Source organism: Felis catus, chromosome E3, assembly GCF_018350175.1.
Source record: "Felis catus isolate Fca126 chromosome E3, F.catus_Fca126_mat1.0, whole genome shotgun sequence".
NCBI lineage: Eukaryota > Metazoa > Chordata > Mammalia > Carnivora > Felidae > Felis > Felis catus.
This window is the reverse complement of record NC_058383.1, coordinates 30532276-30553986: the sequence shown is the minus strand read 5'-3', so window position 1 is coordinate 30553986 and position 21711 is coordinate 30532276. Positions and strand designations below refer to the sequence as shown.

At 47.1% G+C, this 21711-nt stretch overlaps 1 protein-coding gene and 1 long non-coding RNA gene across 3 annotated transcripts in view; one reads left to right on the top strand and one right to left on the bottom strand.

Annotated features, from left to right (window-relative positions):
- Positions 1-16350: 16350 nt before the first annotated feature.
- LOC123382493 lies at positions 16351-20580 on the bottom strand. Its single transcript, XR_006590933.1, has 2 exons — positions 20446-20580; positions 16351-18741 (listed from the first exon to the last, which is right to left on the bottom strand). It is a non-coding gene; the product is annotated as an uncharacterized LOC123382493 (long non-coding RNA).
- The window catches only part of SHISA9 (shisa family member 9), a 279798-nt gene continuing 278028 nt past the window's right edge, over positions 19942-21711 (top strand). Inside the window, exon 1 of one of the 2 annotated variants that reach the window (XM_045047407.1) lies at positions 19942-20555. In XM_045047407.1, coding sequence (XP_044903342.1) covers positions 19993-20555 — 563 coding nt within the window. In that variant the 5' untranslated portion in view covers positions 19942-19992. The remainder of the gene's footprint in view (positions 20556-21711) is intronic. The other variant, XM_045047408.1, reaches the window with a different exon arrangement.

Here is a 21711-nt window from a genome sequence, read left to right as displayed (position 1 = left end):
TGTATTTCTGCCTTACTTCTTAAAAAAAAATTATATCTTGACTGAAGATCATTTCAGATATATATACATACACACACACAGTATTTATATGTATATTTTATGTATTATAAATACAAATTTACTTCTAAGTTTAATATTTGTATTATTTACATAAATACATTCATATAATATACTTATAATATGTATTTATACATTTTAATAAATAAATATAAATATAAAAAATAAATATATTTATTATATATTTTTATAAAATATATTTAGATGTATAATAATATGAAATATATGAATTTATTGTAATTTGTAACATGTCTAGAATATAAACATATTTATTAAACATATTTAATGAACATATTTATTAAACATATAAATAAGGCAGTAATGCTTAAACTGAGTTCTGGATTTTTTTTTTTTTTGATTGACTGATTTTGTAAGAGAGGTGGGCGAGGGGCAGAGAGAGAGGGACAGAGAATCCCAAGCAGTCTTTGAGGTGTCAGCTCAGAGCCTTCGCGGGGCTCAATCCCACGAATGGCCAAGATCATGACCTGAGGCAAAATCAAGAGTGGGATGCTCAACTGACTGAGCCACCTAGGCACCCCTAGAATTTTTTTAACTGCTGTATAGTATTCCAATATGGAAGTACTGTCAATTATTTAGGCAATATCTCACCGATGGAGAGATCTCTCTGGGAGACTACCAGTTCTCTCACCGATGGAGGTTTTCAGTTCTTTGCTATTACAAACAATGCCATAAGGAACACTTTTCTACATCTTTGTGTGTGTGTGCAATGACACCTTTCTCCTCCCCTCTCCTCCTCCCCTCTTCTTGCCTCTTCTCCCCACCCCTGCCTTCCCCTGACCTCTCCTCCTCCTCTCCATCTGGCCAACTCATGGCTTCGGGGAGGAGAGACACAAAATGTAACACTTGGTGGTGATGTGACGAAGGCCTGAAGAGAGAAACTGGAGATAAAGTATCTCGGTCAGAATTATAACAGGAATCAACTTGAGCTAATTTAGGCAAAAACAGGAGGAAGGTAGGAGGACTTTATTGGAAGATCCAGGAGTATCACACAGAACCCCAAAATCTCAGGATCCAGAGAGCCATCAACAAGGTAGTTAAGTTCCTTTTTGTCTTGTTTCTGCTTCTCTCTGGAATCGTATCTATTTTCCCTTTCTGCTTCCCAGCACTGTTTGATCCTGTCTCTGCATGGAGGCCAATGGGATTCCCCACAGGACTCGGTATAGACGTTCTCAGCTCAGACTGGTTGGCTTTTTCTCAGTCCCAGATGGGTGATGAGGACCAGACTGGCTGGCAAAGTGATCTGCATAAGGTGCAAATCTGAACGAACGTGTCTCTCTTTGCTTTACATTGTGAGACAAGGTACCATCATTATAGGAAGCAGTCTCGAGCCCCTTAGCAAGGCATTGAAACAAGCTGACCCCCTACTTGACCTTTATCTCCAGTCTTTTCTCCTCAAAAGCTCCAAGTTCTGGCCATGCCAAGCATCAAATCATTTTCTGTATACACCAAGAGTACGTGACTTGGCCAGGACAGTGCAGGTTGGATTTCAGCCCCAGCTCATGCATCAGTTGGGGACATCTCTGTGGAGCACACATCAGCATAGGCGTACACGCAGAAGCAGGAAGTCAGAGTCAGAAGAGATTAGGAGAAATAGAAATCCCTTGATTGTGGCATGGGTGGTGATGACGGTTAATGCTGGGTTTCTCTTTATATGGGGATGGTGCTCCAACTATTTTATTCAATTTACAAAGGACATGATGGTCATGGCAACTACAGGACTTGGAAGAAGGCATCCAATGGATAACACTTGGTCTTCACAGGCACCCTCCCTGTTCCTTTAGACTTCCCTAGTTTGTCTCTATTCTGGATAGGTGGTAAGCAGGTTATGTCCTTTGCAGGTACCATCGACCATCAGAGTTGGTGCAGCTGATGTTGGTGATGGAGTGGATGTCTCTTATCAGAGGCGGGCCATCACCAAATCCTGTTGATTCTACTACATACTGCCAGGACCCTGAATTATTGCCTTTCTACTTTTCTTCTGGAATAAAGCAAATGACTGTCTTCTGCCTCCAGCACTGGTTACCCTGATCTGCTCTCCACAGAGCAGGTGGGGTCATCATGCAAAAATGCAGATCTTGGTCAGGTCACTCCTGCTTCAATGGCTTCCTGGTGCCCTCAGGCTTAAATTCACTGCCCCCCTCACCTCCCTCTGCTCCCTGCCAAATCCTGTTGGATCTGGACCTTACTACCCTTCAGCCTTAACTTCCACTTCTGACCCTGCCTTCCTGTCTTTTTGCCTAGCTCACTAATGAGTGATCCTTATCTGGAACTCAGTGTAGGCATTACTGCTTGTATTAGTTTCCTCTTGCTGTTGTCACAAATGACCACAAATTCCATGTTTTAACGCAAGAAAGCTTTATTCTCTTATACTTGTGAAGGGTAAAAGTTCAAACTGAGCTTTAACAGGCTAAAATCAAGGTGTCGGCAGGCAGATTCCTTCTGGAGGCTCCAAGAGATTCGAATCTCTTCCTTGCCTTTCTCAGCGTTTCAGCTTCTGGGGCCTGTGGACCCTTCCTCTGTCTTCAGAGAACATCTCTCCAATCTCTGCTTCTGTCATCCCGTCTCCTTTTTCTCTTCCCTGGTCAAATATCGCTCCATCTGCCTCTTACAAGAACACTCATGATTCCAGTTAGGGCCCCCTTGGATAATCCAGAGCAATTTCTGTCTCAAGATCCTTAACTTAATCACATCTACAAAGTCCTTTCTGCCAGGTACAGGTTTGAGGTTCCAGGGATTAGGACTTAGATATCTTTGGGGGTCATTATTTAGCCCACTGCCCTGCATTCCTGAATCCAAGGATATGTTAAATATATTAGACCCTCCCCTGGTTCCCATAGGATGTCATACTTCCCAGTTACATGCATGACAAGCATCCATTGAGGAAAAGACTCGTTATGCACTCACCAGCTCTCTGTCCTCCTCTGAGCACATAGGAACACTACACTTCCCAGACTCCTTTGTGCTTAAGTTGGGACCATGTGACCGAGTTCAGCCAATGGAATATGGTGGGAATGACGTATGCCACTTCCCAGGCATGGTCATAAACTACCTCACTCCATCCTTCTGCTCTTTGCTCTATGGCTCCATATGGCCTCCACACGGCTTCCACATGGCTGAAAGTAAAGGATTTTGTGATGGCGGTGCTGCAGGATGGGAGGGACCTGGATTCCTAAGTCACCATTCGCTGGGTTAAGCCACTGAGATTTTGTGGTTATGCAGTACAGCACATGACCTGCCCTGACGAATAAATTAAGTCTTTTTTGTTTCTTTCTTTAGCCAACGATGGGCTCTGTCTTATTTCCTCTTATGTCCGCCACCACAGCAGAGTGCTTGGCATGATGTGAGCATTCAATAAAGGCTTGTTAAGTGAATGAAAGGCAACTGGATTCAGGATGAGGACATGGAAGTGGGGGTAGGCAAAATTAGGGAGAAGTGTCATCATCACCGCGAGAGAGGATGAGGGCTGAACTGAAACAGGAGGAATGGGGATGACAGGAAGGAAGGATCTGATGTTTGTTCAGGAGGGAGAATTAACAGAACTTGGTGACCCACAGGATGTGGAAGTTGAGACAAAGGGAGGCACCAAGGACATCCTGGTTTACCGGTTTGGAAACACGGCTGGCTGTTGGCGCACTGAACTTGCCAATGTACAGGGGTTGCTCTGATTATGCAGGTGAAAACACAGCTTGTGTAACTTCATGTGACTGTTGTTTCTTTGCTAATAGTAAAAAACATGAGTATCAGTTTCTCCTGGAATACTGTCGGTGGGGCAGTCTTGGTGACAGGGAGATTTTCATTCTACTGTGGTTAGTAGTAATGGCATTTCAACTGTTTGTAACTTGAAGCTATCCTCTCTGTGTCCTCTCAAAATTCCCATCTGGAAATCCTAATGACCAATATGATGATATTAGAAGGTGGGACCTGTGGGAGGTGGTTAGGTCATGAGGGTGGCGTCTTCACGAATGGAATCACTCTTCTTATAAAAGAGACCCCACTGAGCTCCATCACCCCTTCCGCCATGTGAAGACACAGTGAAAAGGTGCTAGCTATGAACCAGGAAGAGGGCTGTCACCAGAATGTGTCCATGCTTGTGTCTTGATCTTGCCAGCTTCCAGAACTGTGAGAAATAGATTTCTACTATTTACAAACCACCCAGTGTGTGACATTTTGTTACAGCAGCCCAAATGGACTAAGACAGTTGACATAAAATAGCTACAGTGATTCACACATCCCTGCATGCATGTCCCTTTTTTCTTTCGTTCTTTTCTTTTCTTTTCAGTTTATTTTGAGAGAGAGAGAGAGAGAGAGAGAGAGAGAGAGAGAGAGTGAGTGTGAGTTCAAGGGTCAAGGGGCAGAGAGTGGGAGAGACAGAATCCCAAGCAGGCTCCACGCTGTCAGCACAGAGTCCAACTGAGGGCTTAAATTCACAAACTGTGAGATCATACCCCAAGCTGAGATCAAGAGTCGGATGCTTAACTGACTGAGCCACCCAGGCACTGTGTGCATGTTCCTTTACAATGCAACTTTGCCACTCTTCCATATTCTCCTTGAATACGAACTGCCTTTGTAGCTTGTTTTGTGCCAACAGAATATGGCATAGGGATGATGTGCCTTTTCTGACTCTGGGTCTCAATAAGTCTTATGTGCTTTATTTTAGTGAGTAGGAACCCTGCCCAGGCATCATGTGAAAAAGCCTGGGCTAGCCTAATGGCTTATGAGAAATCTCATGGAACAGAGAGGAGCTGTCCCACATGAAGGCTGTCCCAGACCAACCAGCACCCTGGTGACCTGGCAGTTAACAGCAAATGCATGAGTGAGTCCAACCAAGACCAGAGGAACCATCCAGTTGAGGCCAACCTAAGTTGCCAATCCCCAGAAGTATTAGTTAAATAAATAGTTGTTATCTTAAGCCACTAAGTTTTGGGATGATTTGTTACATGGCAAAAACTAACTGATACAATCTGTATTTATAGGCATTTGTTGGAGCAGAGAGACACGGGTCTGGGGAGTTGTGTGGTTTGCATCCAGCCATACCTGATTCCTGGGGATACACCTCGTCATTTCAGCCAATGTATTTAGCTGGAAAATGCATGACCCTAAAACCTATTTTGGTTTCACAGTACAGTTGGAGGGACTTAAATTATTCAGAGAATTGCTTCAAACTACCACTTTACTTGTGAACAAAAGCTACTGTGAGATTCTTAAATTAGTCATCCCAGACTCTGGGATTTCATCTCTAGTAAAATGACCAAAAATTAGGGACGATAAGTCTACCATTTTTTCCCTGGTAAGAAATATTTAAACACACATATGCGTGCATACACACACACACACACACACACACACACACACACACACTGATAAAGATAAGACTAACATAATTGAGAAAGTGAATTATTATACAAATAGAGTATACAACCTTTAAAAGAGGTGGTTACAGAACATCTATTTCATCAACCATAATTTTTCTCCATTTTCTATGGACCAGTGGAAACTTAAGTATGGAAAACTTCAGTATTGTTCTTCAGACTGACATTTGAGACACCAAATCGTTTCAAAGGCTATGGATGGTGAAATCAGTTATTCTGTCTTTTAATTTCTCTTCTTACCCCCTATGTTGTTCTTCATAATTGCATTTCAGCCTCCTCCTTTATCCAAGCCAACGACCCTACAGGGTACATATGTCTGTCTGTCTGTCTGTCTGTCTTTTAAATATGTATTTAAGACCTTGGGTCCTAAATGGAGGCAGAGCTTTGGCTACTGGTCTCAGAAACAATTATTGCCTCTATTTCTATAGAACCACCTAAGTTCATAACTTTTCTCTTACTGCAGAACAAGGGGAGAACATGGGTCTTACGATGAAGGAATTGGTTTCTTTTTTGTTAAGTTTATTTATTTGTTTTGAGAGGTGGAGAGGCAGAAAGATAGGGAGAAAGAGAATCCCACGCAGGCTCCGCCCTGTCAGCACAGAGCCCCACGTAGGGCTCGATCTCAGGAGCTGTGAGATCATACCCGAGAGGAGATCAGAAGTTGGATACTTAACAGACTGAATCACCCACGTGCCCTGAGAACTATTTGTAAAGACAATCTACCAGGAGGAGCCAAGATGGTGGAACAGCATGGAAGTTTTTTTGCACATCACATCCATGAAATACAGCCAGATCAACACTAAACCACCCTGCACACCTAGAAAACAGATTTGAGGATCAACACAACTATCTGCACAACATGAACCACAGAAATCAGCAGGTACGCGGGGCAGAGAGGTGAACTGGGGGAGGGAGAAGCCGCTGAGGGCAGGGAGCTGTTATTGCCTGCAGAGAGAGGATGGGGGTGGGGGGGAAGCACACCCCCCACCCCCAACAGCAGCTGGAGAAAAGTGGAAACAGCCACAGGGACTGAACTAAAGGGGAGAAAGGAGAAAGGAGAGAATTTAAATTCCATTAAGATTCTATAAACAGGGGATCGCAGAATCTGAAACTCCGCAGCTTGTTACCTGGTGCTGCTCTGGTGGAAGGGTGAAGCCTGGGGCCAGATGCGTGTTGTGATTTTCCATGATCCCCGAAACGCTGCTGCTACACGATTGCGTGAACCTTCTCTGGGGCGGGCTGGCGCCCAGCCACAGTCTCTGGCTACGGCAGCAGCAGAGTCCCGCGAACGTTCCCGGGTGAGGCCGGCACCCAGCCATTGCTCGGGGAGACGCTCCGGAGAGGATCTGAGCGGTCCGAGCCGCGGTCCCTCCGAAGTGAGGGGTCGGGAAACACAGCCGCGTAGGAAATAAAGCTCAGGAGGTAAGTGCCGCCTGGCAACCTGATGGCTTGCTCACGGACCGTGTAGAAGTGGGAGCAGGGGAAGCCGGAGACAAAGGATGGGTGCGCGATTGCTGGCCGGGGAGAGCACAGAGTTTCCATACTAGAGACTGGGCAGCTGGATGACGCCATTTTTACCGCTGCCACGCGTGCGCATACACACCTGCAAGCGCCACAACAATCCCCTCCAGTGAGCTGAGCAGCGCCATCTAGTGGAGAACGAAGTCATTACCCTAAGCCCAGCCCAACTGGGCCAACCTTGCTCTTCAGGAACACAAGTCTCTCTGCCTGCTTAGTTTACGTACTATAAAGTGTTTCATAGTTTGACTTCTAGGGGAAAACGAAGTGATTTCAATCGTATTTCAGCCTGTTTGCTGGTCCATCTATTCAGTTTTCTTTTTTTTTCTTTTTCACTTCTTTTTCTTGAATACAGAAAGACAAAAAATTTATTTTTATTTTCAATTTTTATTGAAAATATTTTTCTTTATTTTTTCTACTATATTTTTTACTTTTTGTAAAGTTTTCAAATTCTATTTTACTTCCATTATTTCATTTTATTCTATTTCATTGTATTCATTTTCTCAAATTTTCAAACATTTTCCTTTTTTATCTCCCCCCCCCTTTATTCTCTAATCTATCAAGCTGCTTTCAATAACCAGACCAAAACACACCTACAGTCTGGCATCATTTATTTGATTTGTGTGTGTGTTGTTTTTAATTTTTTCATTTTAAATTTTTTTTTGCTTTATCAATTCCTTTTCTTCCTTCAAAATGACAAACTGAAGGATTTCACCCCAAAAGAAAGAGAAGAAAGAAATGACAGCCAAGGACTTAATTGACACAGATCCAAGCAAGATGTCTGAACCAGAATTTAGAATCACGATAATAAGAATACTAGCTGGGGTCGAAAATAGATTAGAATCCCTTTCTGCAGAGATAAAAGAAGTAAAAGCTAGTCAGAAGGAAATAAGAAATGTTATAACTGAGCTGCAACCTCGAATGGATACCCCGGCAGCAAGAATGGATGAGGCAGAGCAGCAAATTAGCAATACAGAGGAAAAACTTATGGAGAATAATGAAGCAGAAAAGCAAACAGCGAAGGCAAAAGAGCACTATTCAAGTATTAGAGAAATCAGTGACTCATTAAAAAGGAACAACATCAGAATCATAGGGGTCCAAGAAGATGAAGAGAGAGAAAAAGGGGCAGAAAGGTTATGTGAGCAAAGCATAGTGGAAAACATTCCTAACCTGGGGAAAGACACAGACATCAAAATCCAGGAAGCACAGAGGACCCCCATTCAATTAAATAAAAACGGACCATCAATAAGGCATATCATAGTCAAATTCACAAAATACTCAGGCAAGGAGAGAATCATGAAAGCAGCAAGGGAAAAAAAGTCCTTAACCTACAAGGAAACACAGATCAGGTTTGCAGCAGACCTAGCCACAGAAACTTGGCAGGCCAGAAAGGAGTGGCAGGATATATTCAATGTGCTGAATCGGAAAAATATGCAGACAAGAATTCTTTACGCAGCAAGGCTGTCATTCAAAAGAGGAGAGATTAAAAGTTTCCCAGACAGGGGCGCCTGGGTGGCGCAGTCGGTTAAGCGTCCGACTTCAGCCAGGTCACGATCTCGCGGTCTGTGAGTTCGAGCCCCGCGTCGGGCTCTGGGCTGATGGCTCAGAGCCTGGAGCCTGTTTCTGATTCTGTGTCTCCCTCTCTCTCTGCCCTTCCCCCGTTCATGCTCTGTCTCTCTCTGTCCCAAAAATAAATAAACGTTGAAAAAAAAAATTTAAAAAAAAAAAAAAAGTTTCCCAGACAAAAATTAAAGGAGTTAGTGACCATCAAACCAGCCCTGCAAGCAATTTTAAGGGGTACTCACTGAGGGGAGAAAAGACGGAAAAAAAAATATCAAAAGCAACAAAGACTAGAAAGTACCAAAGAACACCACCAGAAACTCCAACTCTACAAGAAACAAAATGCCAATAAACTCATATCTTTCAGTACTCACTCTAAACGTCAATGTACTAAATGCTCCAATCAAAAGACAGAGTGTAACAGAATGGATAAGAAAACAAGATCCAGGGGCTCAGTCGGTTAGGCATCTGACTTTGGCTCAGGTCATGATCTCATGGTCTGTGACTTTGAGCCCCACGTCGGGCTCTGTGCTGACAGCTCAGAGCCTGGAGCCTGCTTTGGATTCTGTGTCTCCCTCTCTCTCTGCACCTCCCCTACTCGCACTCTGTCTCTCACCATCACTCAACAATGAATAAATGTTAAAAAAAGTTAAAAGAAGAAAAGAAAACAAGATCCATCTATATGCTGTTTACAAAAAGACTCACTTTAGACCTAAAGACACCTTCAGATTAAAAGTAAGGGGATGGAGAACCATCTATCATGCTAATGGTTGACAAAAGAAAGCCTGAGCAGCCATACTCGTATCAGACAATTTAGACTTTAAAATAAAGACTGTAACAAGAGATGAAGAAGGGCATTATATCATAATTTAAGGGGTCTACCCACCAAGAAGACCTAACAATTGTAAACATTTATGCTCCAAGTGTGAGAGCACCCAAATATATAAATCAATTAATCACAAACATAAAGAAACTCATTGATAATAATACCATAATAGTAGGGGACTTAAATACCCCACTTACAGCAATGGAAACATCATCACAGCAATGGACACATCCTGACACAGAAAATCAACCAGGAAACAATGGCTTTGAATGACACACTGGGCCAGATGGACTTAACAGATATATTCAGAACATTTCATCCTAAAGCAGAGGAATATACATTCTTCTCCAGTGCACATGGAACATTCTCCAGAATAGATCACATACTGGGACACAAATCAGCCCTCAAAAAGTATAAAAAGATCAAGATCATACAGTGCATATTTTCAGACCACAACGCTAAGGAACTCGAAATCAACCACAAGAAAAAGTTTGGAAAAATAACAAATACTTGGAGACTAAAGAACATTCTACTAAAGAATGAATGGGCTAACCAAGAAGTTAAAGAGGAAATTGAAAATTACATGGAAGCCAATGAAAATGATAACACCACAACCCGAAACCTCTGGGATGTAGCAAAGGCAGTCAAAAGAGGGAAGTATATAGCAATCCAGGCCTTCCTAAGAAGGAAGAAAGGTCTCAGATACAAAACCTAACCTTACACCTTAAAGAACTGGAAAAAGAACAGCAAATAAAACCTAAAACTATCAGAAGACAGGAAATAATAAAGATTACAGCAGAAATCAATGGTATTGAAACTAAAAAACAAATACAGTAGAACGGATCAATAAAACCAGAAGCTGGTTCTTTGAAAGAATTAACAAAATTGATAAACCCCTAGCCAGTTTGATCAAAAAGGAAAAAGGAAAGGACCCAAATAAATAAAATCAAGAATGAAAGAGGAGAGATCACAACCAACACAGAAGAAATAAAAAACAATAATAAGAGAATATTATGAGCAATTATATGCCAATAAAATGGGTAATCTGGAAGAAATGGACAAATTCCTACAAACATATAAACTACCAAACTGAAACAGGAAGAAATAGAAAATTGAACAGACCCATAACCAGTAAAGAAATCAAATTAGTAATAAAAAAATCTGCCAAAAAACAAGAGTCCAGGGCCAGATGGCTTTCCAGGGGCATTCTACCAAACATTTAAGGAAGAATGAACACCTATTCTCCTGAAGCTGTTCCAAAAAATAGAAATGGAAGGAAAACTTCCAAACCCTTTCTATGATTCCAGAATTACCTTGATTCCAAAACTGGACAAAGGCCCCACGAAAAAGCAGAACTATAGATCAATTTCCCTGATGAACATGGATGCAAAAATCCTCAACAAGATATTAGTGTACCTGATCCAACAATCCATGAAGAAAATTATTCACCACGACCAAGTGGGATTTATCCTTGGGATGCAGGGCTGGTTCAATATCTGCAAAACGATCAATGTGATTCATCACATCAATAAAAGAAAGGACAGGAACCACATGATCCTGTCAGTAGATGCAGAGAAAGCATTTGACAAAATACAGCATCTTTTTTTGATAAAAACCATTAAGAAAGAAGGGATAGAAGGATGATACCTCGAGATCATAAAAGCCATATATGAAAGACCCAACACTAATATCATCCTCAGTGGGGAAAAACTGACAGCTTTCCCCCTAAGGTCAGGAACAAGACAGGGATGTCCACTCTCAGCACTGTTATTCAACATATTATTGCAAGCCTGAGCCTCAGCAGACAACACAAAGAAATAAAAGACATCCAAATGGGCCAGGAGTAGGTTAAACTTTCAGTCTTCGCAGATGACATGATACTCTATGGAAAACCAAAAAGATTCCACCAAAACCTGCTAGAACTGATGTATGAATTCAGCAAAGTGGCAGGATAGAAAATCAATGCACAGAAATCAGTTGCATTCCTATACACCAACAACGAAGCAACAGAAATAGAAATCAAGGAATCAATCCCATTTACAATTGCCCCAAAACCCATAAAATACCTAGGAATAAACCTAACCAACGAGGTGAAAAATCTATACACTGAAAACTATAGAAAGCTTATGAAAGAAATTGAAGAATACACAAAAAAATGGAAAAGTATTCCGTGCTTCTGGATAGGAAGAACAAATATTGTTAAAATGTCAATTCTACCCAAAGCAATCTACATATTTAAGGCAATCCCTATCAAAATAACACCAGAATTCTTCACAGAGCTAGAACAAACAATCCTACAATTTGTTTGGAACCAGAAAAGACCCTGAATAGCCAAAGCAATCTTGAAAAAGATAACCAAAGCAGGAGGCATCACAATCCTGGACTTCAAGCTGTATTACAAAGCTGTAATTATGACGACAGTATGGTATTGGCATAAAAACAAACACTCAGATCAATGGAACAGAACAGAGAACCCAGAAATGGACCCACAAACGTAGGGCCAACTAATCTTTGACAAAGCAGTAAAGAATATCCATTGGAATAAAGGCAGTCTCTTCAGCAAGTCATGCTGGGAAGACTGGAAAGTGACCTGTAGAAAATGAACCTGGACCACTTTCTTACACCATACACAAAAATAAACTCAAAATGGATGAAAGACCTCAATGTAAGACAGGAAGCCATCAAAATCCTTAAGGAGAAAGCAGGAAAAAACCTCTTTGACCTTGGCCGCAGCAACTTCTTACTCAACATGTCTCTGGAGGCAAGGGAAACAAAAGCAAAAATGAACTATTGGGACCTCATCAAGATGAAAAGCTTCTGCACAGCGAAGAAAACAATCAGCAAAAGTAAAAGGCAACTGACAGAATGGGAGAAGATATTTGCAAATGACATATCAGATAAAGGGCTAGTATCCAAAATCTATAAAAGTTATCAAACTCAACACCCAGAAAACTAAAAATCCAGTGAAGAAATGGGCAAAAGACATGAATAGACACTTTACCAAAGAAGACATCCAGATGGCCAACTGACACATGAAAACAATGCTCAATATCACTTATCAGGGAAACACAAATCAAAACCACAATGAGATACCACCTCACACCTGTCAAAATGGCTAACGTTAATAACTCAGACAACAACAGATGTTGGCAAGGATGTGGAGAGAGGATCTCTTTGGCATTGCAAACTGGTGCAGCCACTCTGGAAAACAGTATGGAGTTTCCTCAAAAAATTAAAAATAGAACTACCCTACGACCTAGCAATGGCACTACTAGGTATTTATCCAAGGGATAGAGGTGTGCTGTTTCAAAGAGACATATGCACCCCAATGTTTGTAGCAGAGCTATCGACAATAGCCAAAGTATGGAAAGAGCCCAAATGTCCATCGATGGACGAATGGATAAAGAAGATGTGGTGTATATACAATGGAGATTACTCGGCAATCAAAAAGAATGAAATATTGCCATTTGCAACTACATGACTGGAACTAGAGGATATCATGCTAAGTGAAATTTGTCAGTCTGAGAGAGACATATATCACATGACTTCACTCATATGAGAACTTTAAGAGACAAAACAGATTAACAGAAGGGAAGGGAAGCAAAAATAATAAAAAACAGGGAGCGGACAAAAACATAATAGACTCGTAAATATGAGAACAAACAGAGGGTTACTGGAGGGGTTGTGGGAGAAGGGATGGGCTAAATCAGCAAAGGGCATTAAGGAATCTACTCCTTAAATCATTGTTGCACTATATGCTAACTAACTTGGATGTAAATTAAAAAAATAAATAAAATTAAAATTAAAAAAAAGAGAATAGGGGTGCCTGGGTGGCTCAGTCGGTTAAGCGTCCGACCTCGGCTCAGGTCATGATCTCACGGTCTGTGGGTTCGAGCCCTGCGTTGGGCTCTGTGCTGACAGCTCAGAGCCTGGAGCCTGTTTCAGATTCTATGTCTCCTTCTTCCTCTGACCCTCCCCTGTTCATGCTCTCTCTCTGTCTCAAAAATAAATAAATGTTAAAAAAAATTTAAAAGAAAAAAAAGAGAATATACCAAAATTCTTCTTGCTATGGGAGTGTCTGGGTGGCTCCATTGGTAAAACTTGATCTCAGCCCAGGTCTTGATGTCATGGTTGTGAATTCAAGACCAGCATTGGATTCCACACTAGGCATAAAGCCTACTCAGAAAAAAAATTCTTCTTGCTATGTTACTGAGAATGCTTACATGTTGCTGGGATGTCCCCTCTGAGAAGCCTTTTCCTGTGTAGGCTGAGCGAAACATCCTCCTGTAAGTTCCCACGCGCTTGGCCTCTCGTTCTGCCAGAGTTGCGTCCCCTACATAGAGGACAGGCTGCAGAATTGGTGAGGCCCTGTGTTCAGAAATCATTTGAGTTACAAGGTAACGGCAGAGCAGCAGACAAAGCATGGGGCCCTCCTGAGCATGGGTTGCTGCATGGAGAGCAAGGATCTTGTCTCAGCTTTTGGTCTCCCCAGGGCTCAGGGCAGTGCCTGACGCCTGCTAGCCTCCTTCAGGTTGGCTGTCATAAGAGTGACTCTTTACTAAGCACTGCCTAAGGTCCGTTTCACCGTGCCAAGCGCTCTATGCAAGATATGGGGTGTTTGTAATATTAGAAGATATGGAGTGTTTGTAATATTCCTGGGGAAAGCACCACTCTTTTTTTTTTTAAGTTTTTATTTATTTATTTATTTATTTATTTATTTATTTATTTATTTATTTATTGAGAGAGCACACCTGTGCATGGCGGAAGGGCAGAGAGAGAAAGAATTCTAAGCAGGCTCTGCACACTGTCAGCGTCGAGTCCAACACAGGGTTGAACTCATGAACCATGAGATCATGATCGGAGCTAAAATCAAGAGTCCGAGAGGCTTAACGGACTGAGCCACCCAGGTGCCCCAGGAAAGCACCGTTCCTAGCCACATCTGATAGATGGGGAAACTCAGGCTTAGAAAGGTTAAGTGACTCATTTGAGGTCATAAACCTCATATGAGAAAGAACTAGGATTTCAACACGGGGCAGATGTCAATCGATTTCACAGTGTCTGCTCATCCACAGTGTTCGTTTGTGGCAACTGGGAGGTGCTACTGGCATCTAGTGGGTAGAGTCCAGGGATGCTGCTGAACCTTCTACGATGCACGGGACAGCCCCCCGACACCAGCTCCCCACAGCACAGAATGATCCACTCTAAAATGTCAATATCACTGGGGCACCTGGGTGGCTCCGCCCGGTAAGCGAGTACTTTGGCTCAGGTCACGATCTCATGGTCTGTAAGTGCGAACCACTCATCTGGGTCTGTGCTGACAGCTCAGAGCCCGGAGCCTGCTTCAGATTGTGTGTCTCCCATTCTCTCTCTGCCCCTCCCCCACTCACTCTGTCTCAAAAATAAATGAACATTTAAACAATGTTAAATAAAAGGGGGTGCCTGGGTGGCACAGTCGGTTAAGCCTCCAGCTCTTCATCTCGGCTGAGGTCATGATCTCAGTTTGTGGGTTCGAGTCGGGCTCTATGCTGACAGCTCAGAGCCCGGAGCCTGCTTCAGATTCTGTGTCTCCGTCTCTCCCTGCCCCTTCTCTGTTCAAACTCTGTCTCAGTCTCAAAAATAAATAAATACTATAATGTATTTATTCTTCTTCTTAAATGTACTTTAAATTGACGTGCACCTGAAACGTTTCTGCCCATGAAGCCAAGTGTGGACGTGTCGTTATTTTTTTCTGACACACATTAAAAATAAATATAAAATTGTTAAAAAAAACATGTTTGGGTACCACCAAAAAACCTCTCACCTACTACTTGTAGTCTGGGGAAACCCAACTTTAGACCCGCTTCACTTCTCTTGTAGTTTATCTTTTATCTTCCTTTTTCTTTTCAGAAAAAGAGAATAAAATACATCAAATCAGTGTGTTGCCCCCGCAAGGCAAGGAGCTGGCCACATTTTGGCTTCTGTTGGAGAAAGTCATCCAGGGGACATGACCTCCAGTTGACCCCTGAGCTGGAGGTGGGCAATCAGAGGCTCGCCACCCCCTCCTCTGTCCTTGCAATGTATATTCCACCCACTGTTCTGGCACTAGGAGTCTGCTTCAAGGATGCAGCCTTGGGAGAGCAAAGTGCTGTTAAGACCATCTGGACAATATACTACTGACCCCCGTTGCGAGCTCTGTGTAATATAAACTTGTAAGATTCTGGCAGGCAGTTGCAGAGATCCACTCGCCTTGCAGGGCCCAGGGCAGGCCTTGTAAGTTCCCTAGCTTATTACCCCCACCACCTGCCCATCTGGAGACATCTGCCCCCTTCTTTGGTCTCTCCTTACGCTCTGTATATGGGAGTCCAGTTTTGATTCCCCGCCCCCCCTCCAGCCCTCAGGTAGCTCTTAAGGTTTCGAACCAACAGCTTCCGAGTCCTCTCATTTCTTTTTTCTCAAGGCTAACAGTTGCTAAGAAACCTTTTTGAAACCCTAAAAGCCACCTGATGAGGACTATTAACAATCAACGCCTTCAGGTGAGGGCCACAACACAAATAGTCTGATTTGTGGAGTTGCTTATAGAGGGACACGGGCTCCGAGTCCTGGTGAGCAAACCTCCTTTGTAACATCGCTCCTTCCCCCTTAATTGTTGGGAGTACGGTTGCAGGCTCCTTGCAAATGGTGCTGCAGACTGACATAATTAAGCCTAGAGCAAACGAGATTCTTCTTTAGGTATTAAAAGTGCCTGTCTTGTAAATAATGTCATCATCTCTTTCATAGAAAGCACTTTCATTAAGAGCTGTGTTTTAATTTCAACACATTTGCATGAATTCATTTGGGTAGTGGTGGGGGGTGGTCTTTGATGATGATTTTTCATCTTCCATGAACTTGACAGGTGTTTCAATTAGGAAGTTAATAACCATCCCCCCCACACCGCACCCCTCCCGGTGAGGAACCCTGAAAGAAATGTTTTCTCAACCACGTGTTCTAAATGGGGACATGTTCTCAATAATCACACACCAATTAGGCGGCAGTGACTCTATTTACTGAGTTGACATACCCAGAGGAAAGTGGCTTTCTTCCTTTAAAGAGTAAAATAAGCCTGATTCCCCAATTCTTGTACATATTTTTCAAAGGCTTGGGAAACAGGTGTGGGCGATATTCCAGAGGGGCAGGCGGGAACAGCAAGGGAATTCGCTTTGGGCGAAGCTCACAGGGGGAGCAGATTTAGAGTTTGGGATCTGGCAAATAAGCCGCGAAGGTCGGTCTATTAGGTCGGCTTCTTTCTGAAGCAGGCTCCCTGCACTCTCCTTGTGACAAACAGGGGGCAGTCTCTGTTAATTAAAGCCGGGAACAGCAGCCAGAGTGAGTCTCCTCTGAGAACCGGACTCAAATGTTCTGGTGACAGGCAATATTTTACAGAGATTGGAGACATTCTAAAATGGACTTTGCTGTCTAGATTTTGTCTCTTTTGGCGAAGGTGCTTTTTTTCCCTCTTTCCTAAAATCAAATTTAGAAGTATCTGAATACCCCCAACTCTTGTGGGAAGGTGTCTATGACCTATTCTTCTACCAGGCCACTGACCTAGGCTTCCAGCCCTATGCTTGCTGGGAGGTGCCTTGGTGGGGTGCGGTGGGGGTGGGCAAGCAGGAAAGCAGAGGTTAGGAGTCTGGCATTCTGCACCCAGCCCTGGCTTTCCCATTTGCTGACCATGTGACCTTGGGACAAAACCCTTAACCTCTTTGAGCCTCAGCTTCCTGGACCTCGGCAGGCCTGCTGGAACAGTCCTTTCCTATTCTGATTTAGTGCCTAGAAATATCCCAATCCCTCTGCGTGGTCCTGACAGCAGAAACTCCATTGTCTGTTCCTGTCGTATGGGTTCCTTTCCTCCCTTGGTTTAACACCAACGGTCTTGCGTAAGAGAGCTTAGTAAGTTAATCAAAACAGCCTCTAAGTATTTTTTGAGTGTTTGTCATGCTTCTCGCTGCTGTAGGTGCTGGGAGATGCTGCAGGAATCAAGGCCCCTTTCTGTCCTGGAGTTTACCGCTCGATGTGCGGAGACAGGAGACAGGCAAAAACCAAATATATAACGTAATGTCAGATGGACAGGGAGTCTGGAGGCCTATTTTAGGAAGGCACTACCTGGAATGGTTAGAACACAGACCCAGGAGTCACATTTGTTGGGTCAAATGCCAACTGGGTAGCGTCCCCTGCTGCACTACTGTGGGCAATTGGTTTAATTGCTTTGGGCCTCAGTCTCTCCCTCTGTTGTGTGGGCCGGGTAATATTACCTAGAGATAGAGTTAAATAAGATCAGTCACTCAAGTGGTTTAGCAACTATTCCCAGATTGTCTGCGAGATGCCAGGCACTGCTTTGAGCATCTGTGAGGAGGTGATTTTAGAAAAGACAAGCTTAGTGGGTATGTTGTAAGCATCGAATAAATGTCAGCTATCATTAGCTCTCACACACCAATGCTTGTGTTTGTAGAGGCTCACACAGTGGTGGTGGGTGTGGGTCGACAGACATGTCACACTACCCTATTTCGGGAACCTCATTCCGATGGCTCTGATGCATTTAGACTGAACAATCTCACACCTTGTCCAGGTGGGTTTGGGACAAACTACAGCCCATAATTCAGTGAGTCTCCGAGGGCTGGCATGCTCCTGGATATGCTGGGTCAGGGTCGGCCTGGTTCGTATTTTCCTGGAATAGGGTCATTCTATGCTAGTCTTTCGGAAGACAGTAGGTGACATTCTTCGAAGAGAAGGCACAATTAGCTTAGCTCCCTGTCATTCTGAGAAAACTTACAAGAGAGGCCAGCAACCACCTCTCTAGCGTGCTTTTTCAGTTAAAGAGAACCCACCATGTCATTTTATACGTGGTCCAACTTTTTGGTGCTTTGAAAATGCCTCGAGAAGCCCCTGACTGAAGCCCAGGGCAGGGGGTGGGGTGGTTGGAGGCATCATTTCCCTGCAGATCGCCCAGCCGACTGCAAAGTGTATACTTAGTTAATGCAATTAAAAAAACAAAAACGCAGGGGCGTGTGGAGATCTAAATTCGGTGTCGCAGCTTTGGTGCAAATGCTGTTTGGGGGGCTATTGGAGTCAAATTCAAGCAGAGGACAGAAGTGGGAGAAATGAGAGAGGGCCGACGTATGGCTGGAATCTGCTGAGTGGAGAGGGCAGATTTGGAAATGCTGACGGGCGACGACCGGAGGCTGGAAGCCGAGGAAGCAAGGCCGGACTGCGCCACATCGGGTGAGGATGTCTGGGGGGCTCCGTGAGCACAGGCGCCAGCCGTCTCCGGAGACCCACGCGCGGACTCCAGGCGCGGGAGGGTGGCTGAAGCTAGGTGTCCAGGCCTTGCGTTGCACCGGATCTGGGCGCGCAGAGGAGGCGCGGCGGTGTGCCCTCCTGTGGAACACAGGGAACGCCGCGAGGTCATAGAGGGACAGAAGTGGCAGGTCCTGGGGCCTAGGAGAGTCCCAAGGAAAGACGTTCCAGGACGTGGGACGTGCCCCTGCCTGGTCTGCTCTCTCCCTACCCCCTGCGCTTCTTCGACTTCACTTCATCTCACGGCCTTCTCCCGGGGGTGCTGACCTCGGGGCCAGTGGCTTGGCACCCCGCCTTCCCAGCTGAGCCTTGGTCCTCGGCAAGTCCCAGGGAGTAGAACCATCCCGGATGCGCGCCTGGCTGGAGGGCGCATTCGGGGGAAAGGAAGGGCGAGGCGGCCCCGTGCACCATGGAGGGGCGATCCTGATCAGTCTGTACCCCAGTCCGCCTTGGAGTGGAAGCCACTTAGTCTGTCCCTAACCCCTCTGAGTCCCCTCTTCCCTGGAGGGCAGATTGGAGCCGCAGCTCCTCCGCACGCACGCCTGAAAAAGCCACGGGCGGAGCCGCCTCTTCGCCCGGAACAGGTCTGAGCCGTGCCTCCCTCCCGGAGAGGGCGCGGGAGGTCCCGCAGCCATCCTCCACCTGCCGGGAAACCCGAGCGGTGCCTTCAGCCCCGGTGGCTGCCGAAGCTCCCTCCTCCCCGCCCGCCAGCCTAGCTCAGCTCCGCACGCCCCCCAACTCGCTCCCGCCCCCCCCGCCCGCCCGAGTCACCTCTTCCGCGCCCCCGCCCCTCTCGAGCTCGCGCCCGTTCCACCCCCCCGTCCCTCCTCTGCCCGCCCTCCTTCCCCTCCCCCTCCCCCTCTCCTCCTGCCCTCCCTTCATTCCACAAGTGTTGCTTCGCTCTCTCCAGCGCACTTGGCGAGCTGGAGAGGTGAGAGGGATCCTGCGAGCCGGCGCAGGGCGGCGAGTCCGGAGCCGCCGGCCAAGGCGAGGCGCGGACAGACCGACGCTCCCCTGCTCTCCGGCCCCCGCCTCTCCCCGTAGCCGGCCGGACCTGCACCCCGCGCTTGCCCCCGCTCATCCTCCCCCCGCCCGGTCAGGCGCGCTCCTCCCCGGCCGGCCCCTCGGCGCGCGGCGCGCTGGAGGCGAACGCGGGCTGAGCCGAGCGCAGTGGCCGCCGACCACCGAGCGCCCCGCGCCGCTCCCTGCATGTGCGGCCCGCGGCGGCTCGCAGCCCCCGGCAGCAGCCTCGGCAGCTTCGGCCGCGCCTCGAGAGGCGGCTGCAGCGGCTCCAGCGGCGGCCGAGCGGCCGAGCCCGGGCTGGGAGACACGATGCGCCGCGTCCTCCGGCTGCTCCTCGGCTGCTTCCTCACCGAGCTGTGCGCCCGCGTGTGCCGGGCGCAGGAGCGAGCGGGGCACGGGCAGCTGGCGCAGCTGGGCGGCGTGGTAGTGCTGGCGGGGGGCAACCGGTCCGGGGCCGCCTCCGGAGAGGCCGGCGAGGGCGCGGGGGCCTCGGACGCGCCCCCGACCCGGGCGCCCACGCCGGACTTCTGCCGGGGCTACTTCGATGTCATGGGCCAGTGGGACCCGCCGTTCAACTGCAGCTCGGGCGACTTCATCTTCTGCTGCGGGACTTGTGGCTTCCGGTTCTGCTGCACATTTAAGAAGCGGCGACTGAACCAGAGCACCTGCACCAACTACGACACTCCGCTGTGGCTCAACACCGGCAAGCCCCCCGCACGCAAGGACGACCCCCTGCACGACCCCACGAAGGACAAGACCAACCTGATCGTTTACATCATCTGCGGGGTGGTGGCCGTCATGGTGCTTGTAGGCATCTTCACCAAGCTGGGGCTGGAGAAAGCGCACCGGCCGCAAAGGGAGCACATGTCCAGGTGGGCTGCCTCCCCTCCCCCCGCCGCCTCCCCTCCAGGCGCCGCTCTCCCTCGTCTTCCCTCTCCACCTTTCCCTGGGCAATGGCGCTTCCCCCCCCCCCCCCCCCCGCGTCTCCGCTGGGGGAGGTCGCCCGGGAAGCCAACTTCGGCTCCCCGCGCGGAGAGGGGGCGCTGGGCTCCGCACAGGTGTGGACTGGAGCGCGTGTGTGTATGGGGGGGGGGGTCTCTGCACCCGTCACCCTCCCGCCGCCCCCTCCCGCCTAGGATTGAAGCGGGTCTGAGACACACACAGCCCGGGAGCCCGCGGCCCCGGAGTCTTGGGTTTTGAGGAGGGGTCTACCCCTCGGATTCCAGACGCTAGCTTCTAGGTAAACAGGGCAGGCGGGCCCGAAAGGGAAGGGGGGCGTGTGTGAGCCCGCGCGCGCGCGTGTGTGTGTGAGGGAGGGAAGGAGTGTGTGCCGCCTGCAACTCGTAAGGCTCGCGAAAAAGAGGCGAGGGAGGTGGAGAGAGAGAGAGGGGAGGGAGGGCGAGAACAAAAGCCTTGCCTGGAGCGGCCGCCTCTCTCTCCCTGAGCTGCCAGGTCCCCGGAATCGGGACCTCGGTTGCCTCCCGGCCACCCGTACCCCTCGCCCCTTTCCGCCGTCGCCACTTCTCCCTGCTGGGGGCCGGGGCCTTCGCCGCTCGCTGCGCCCCTTGCAGGGGGTTGGCGCGGACTCCAAGGGCGGGAGCCCCCCTCCCGCCCCCCTGATTCGTCAACTTTCCTGGTTGCCTTATTCATTATGCAAGTCCCAGCGCCAGCAAGTCGCAGCAGATGGGAGAAGGCATTTGGGGATTAATGGAGCTATTTGCCTTTTGCTTTTTTTAAAAGTGTCTAAATTGATTCGCACAACCCAGTAACTTTGGAGGCCGAGAACGCAACCCCCAGGACCCAGCCCCCAGACCCGACGGAGGCCAGGGTTGGCGTGAGGTCTGGGCGGGCGGGGTTGGGGAGCGACTGGCGGTCTTGGAACGGCTGGATGGCTGGGCGCTAGCTAGCTCGATCTTCTTGCCGAGTGTAGGCAACGGGGGTCGCCATGGGTCCCCCCCCCCAGACACACACCCTCCCCACACCTCCGGCGGGGGCCCATGTGTGCTCGTGTGGATGCACGAGCTCCGT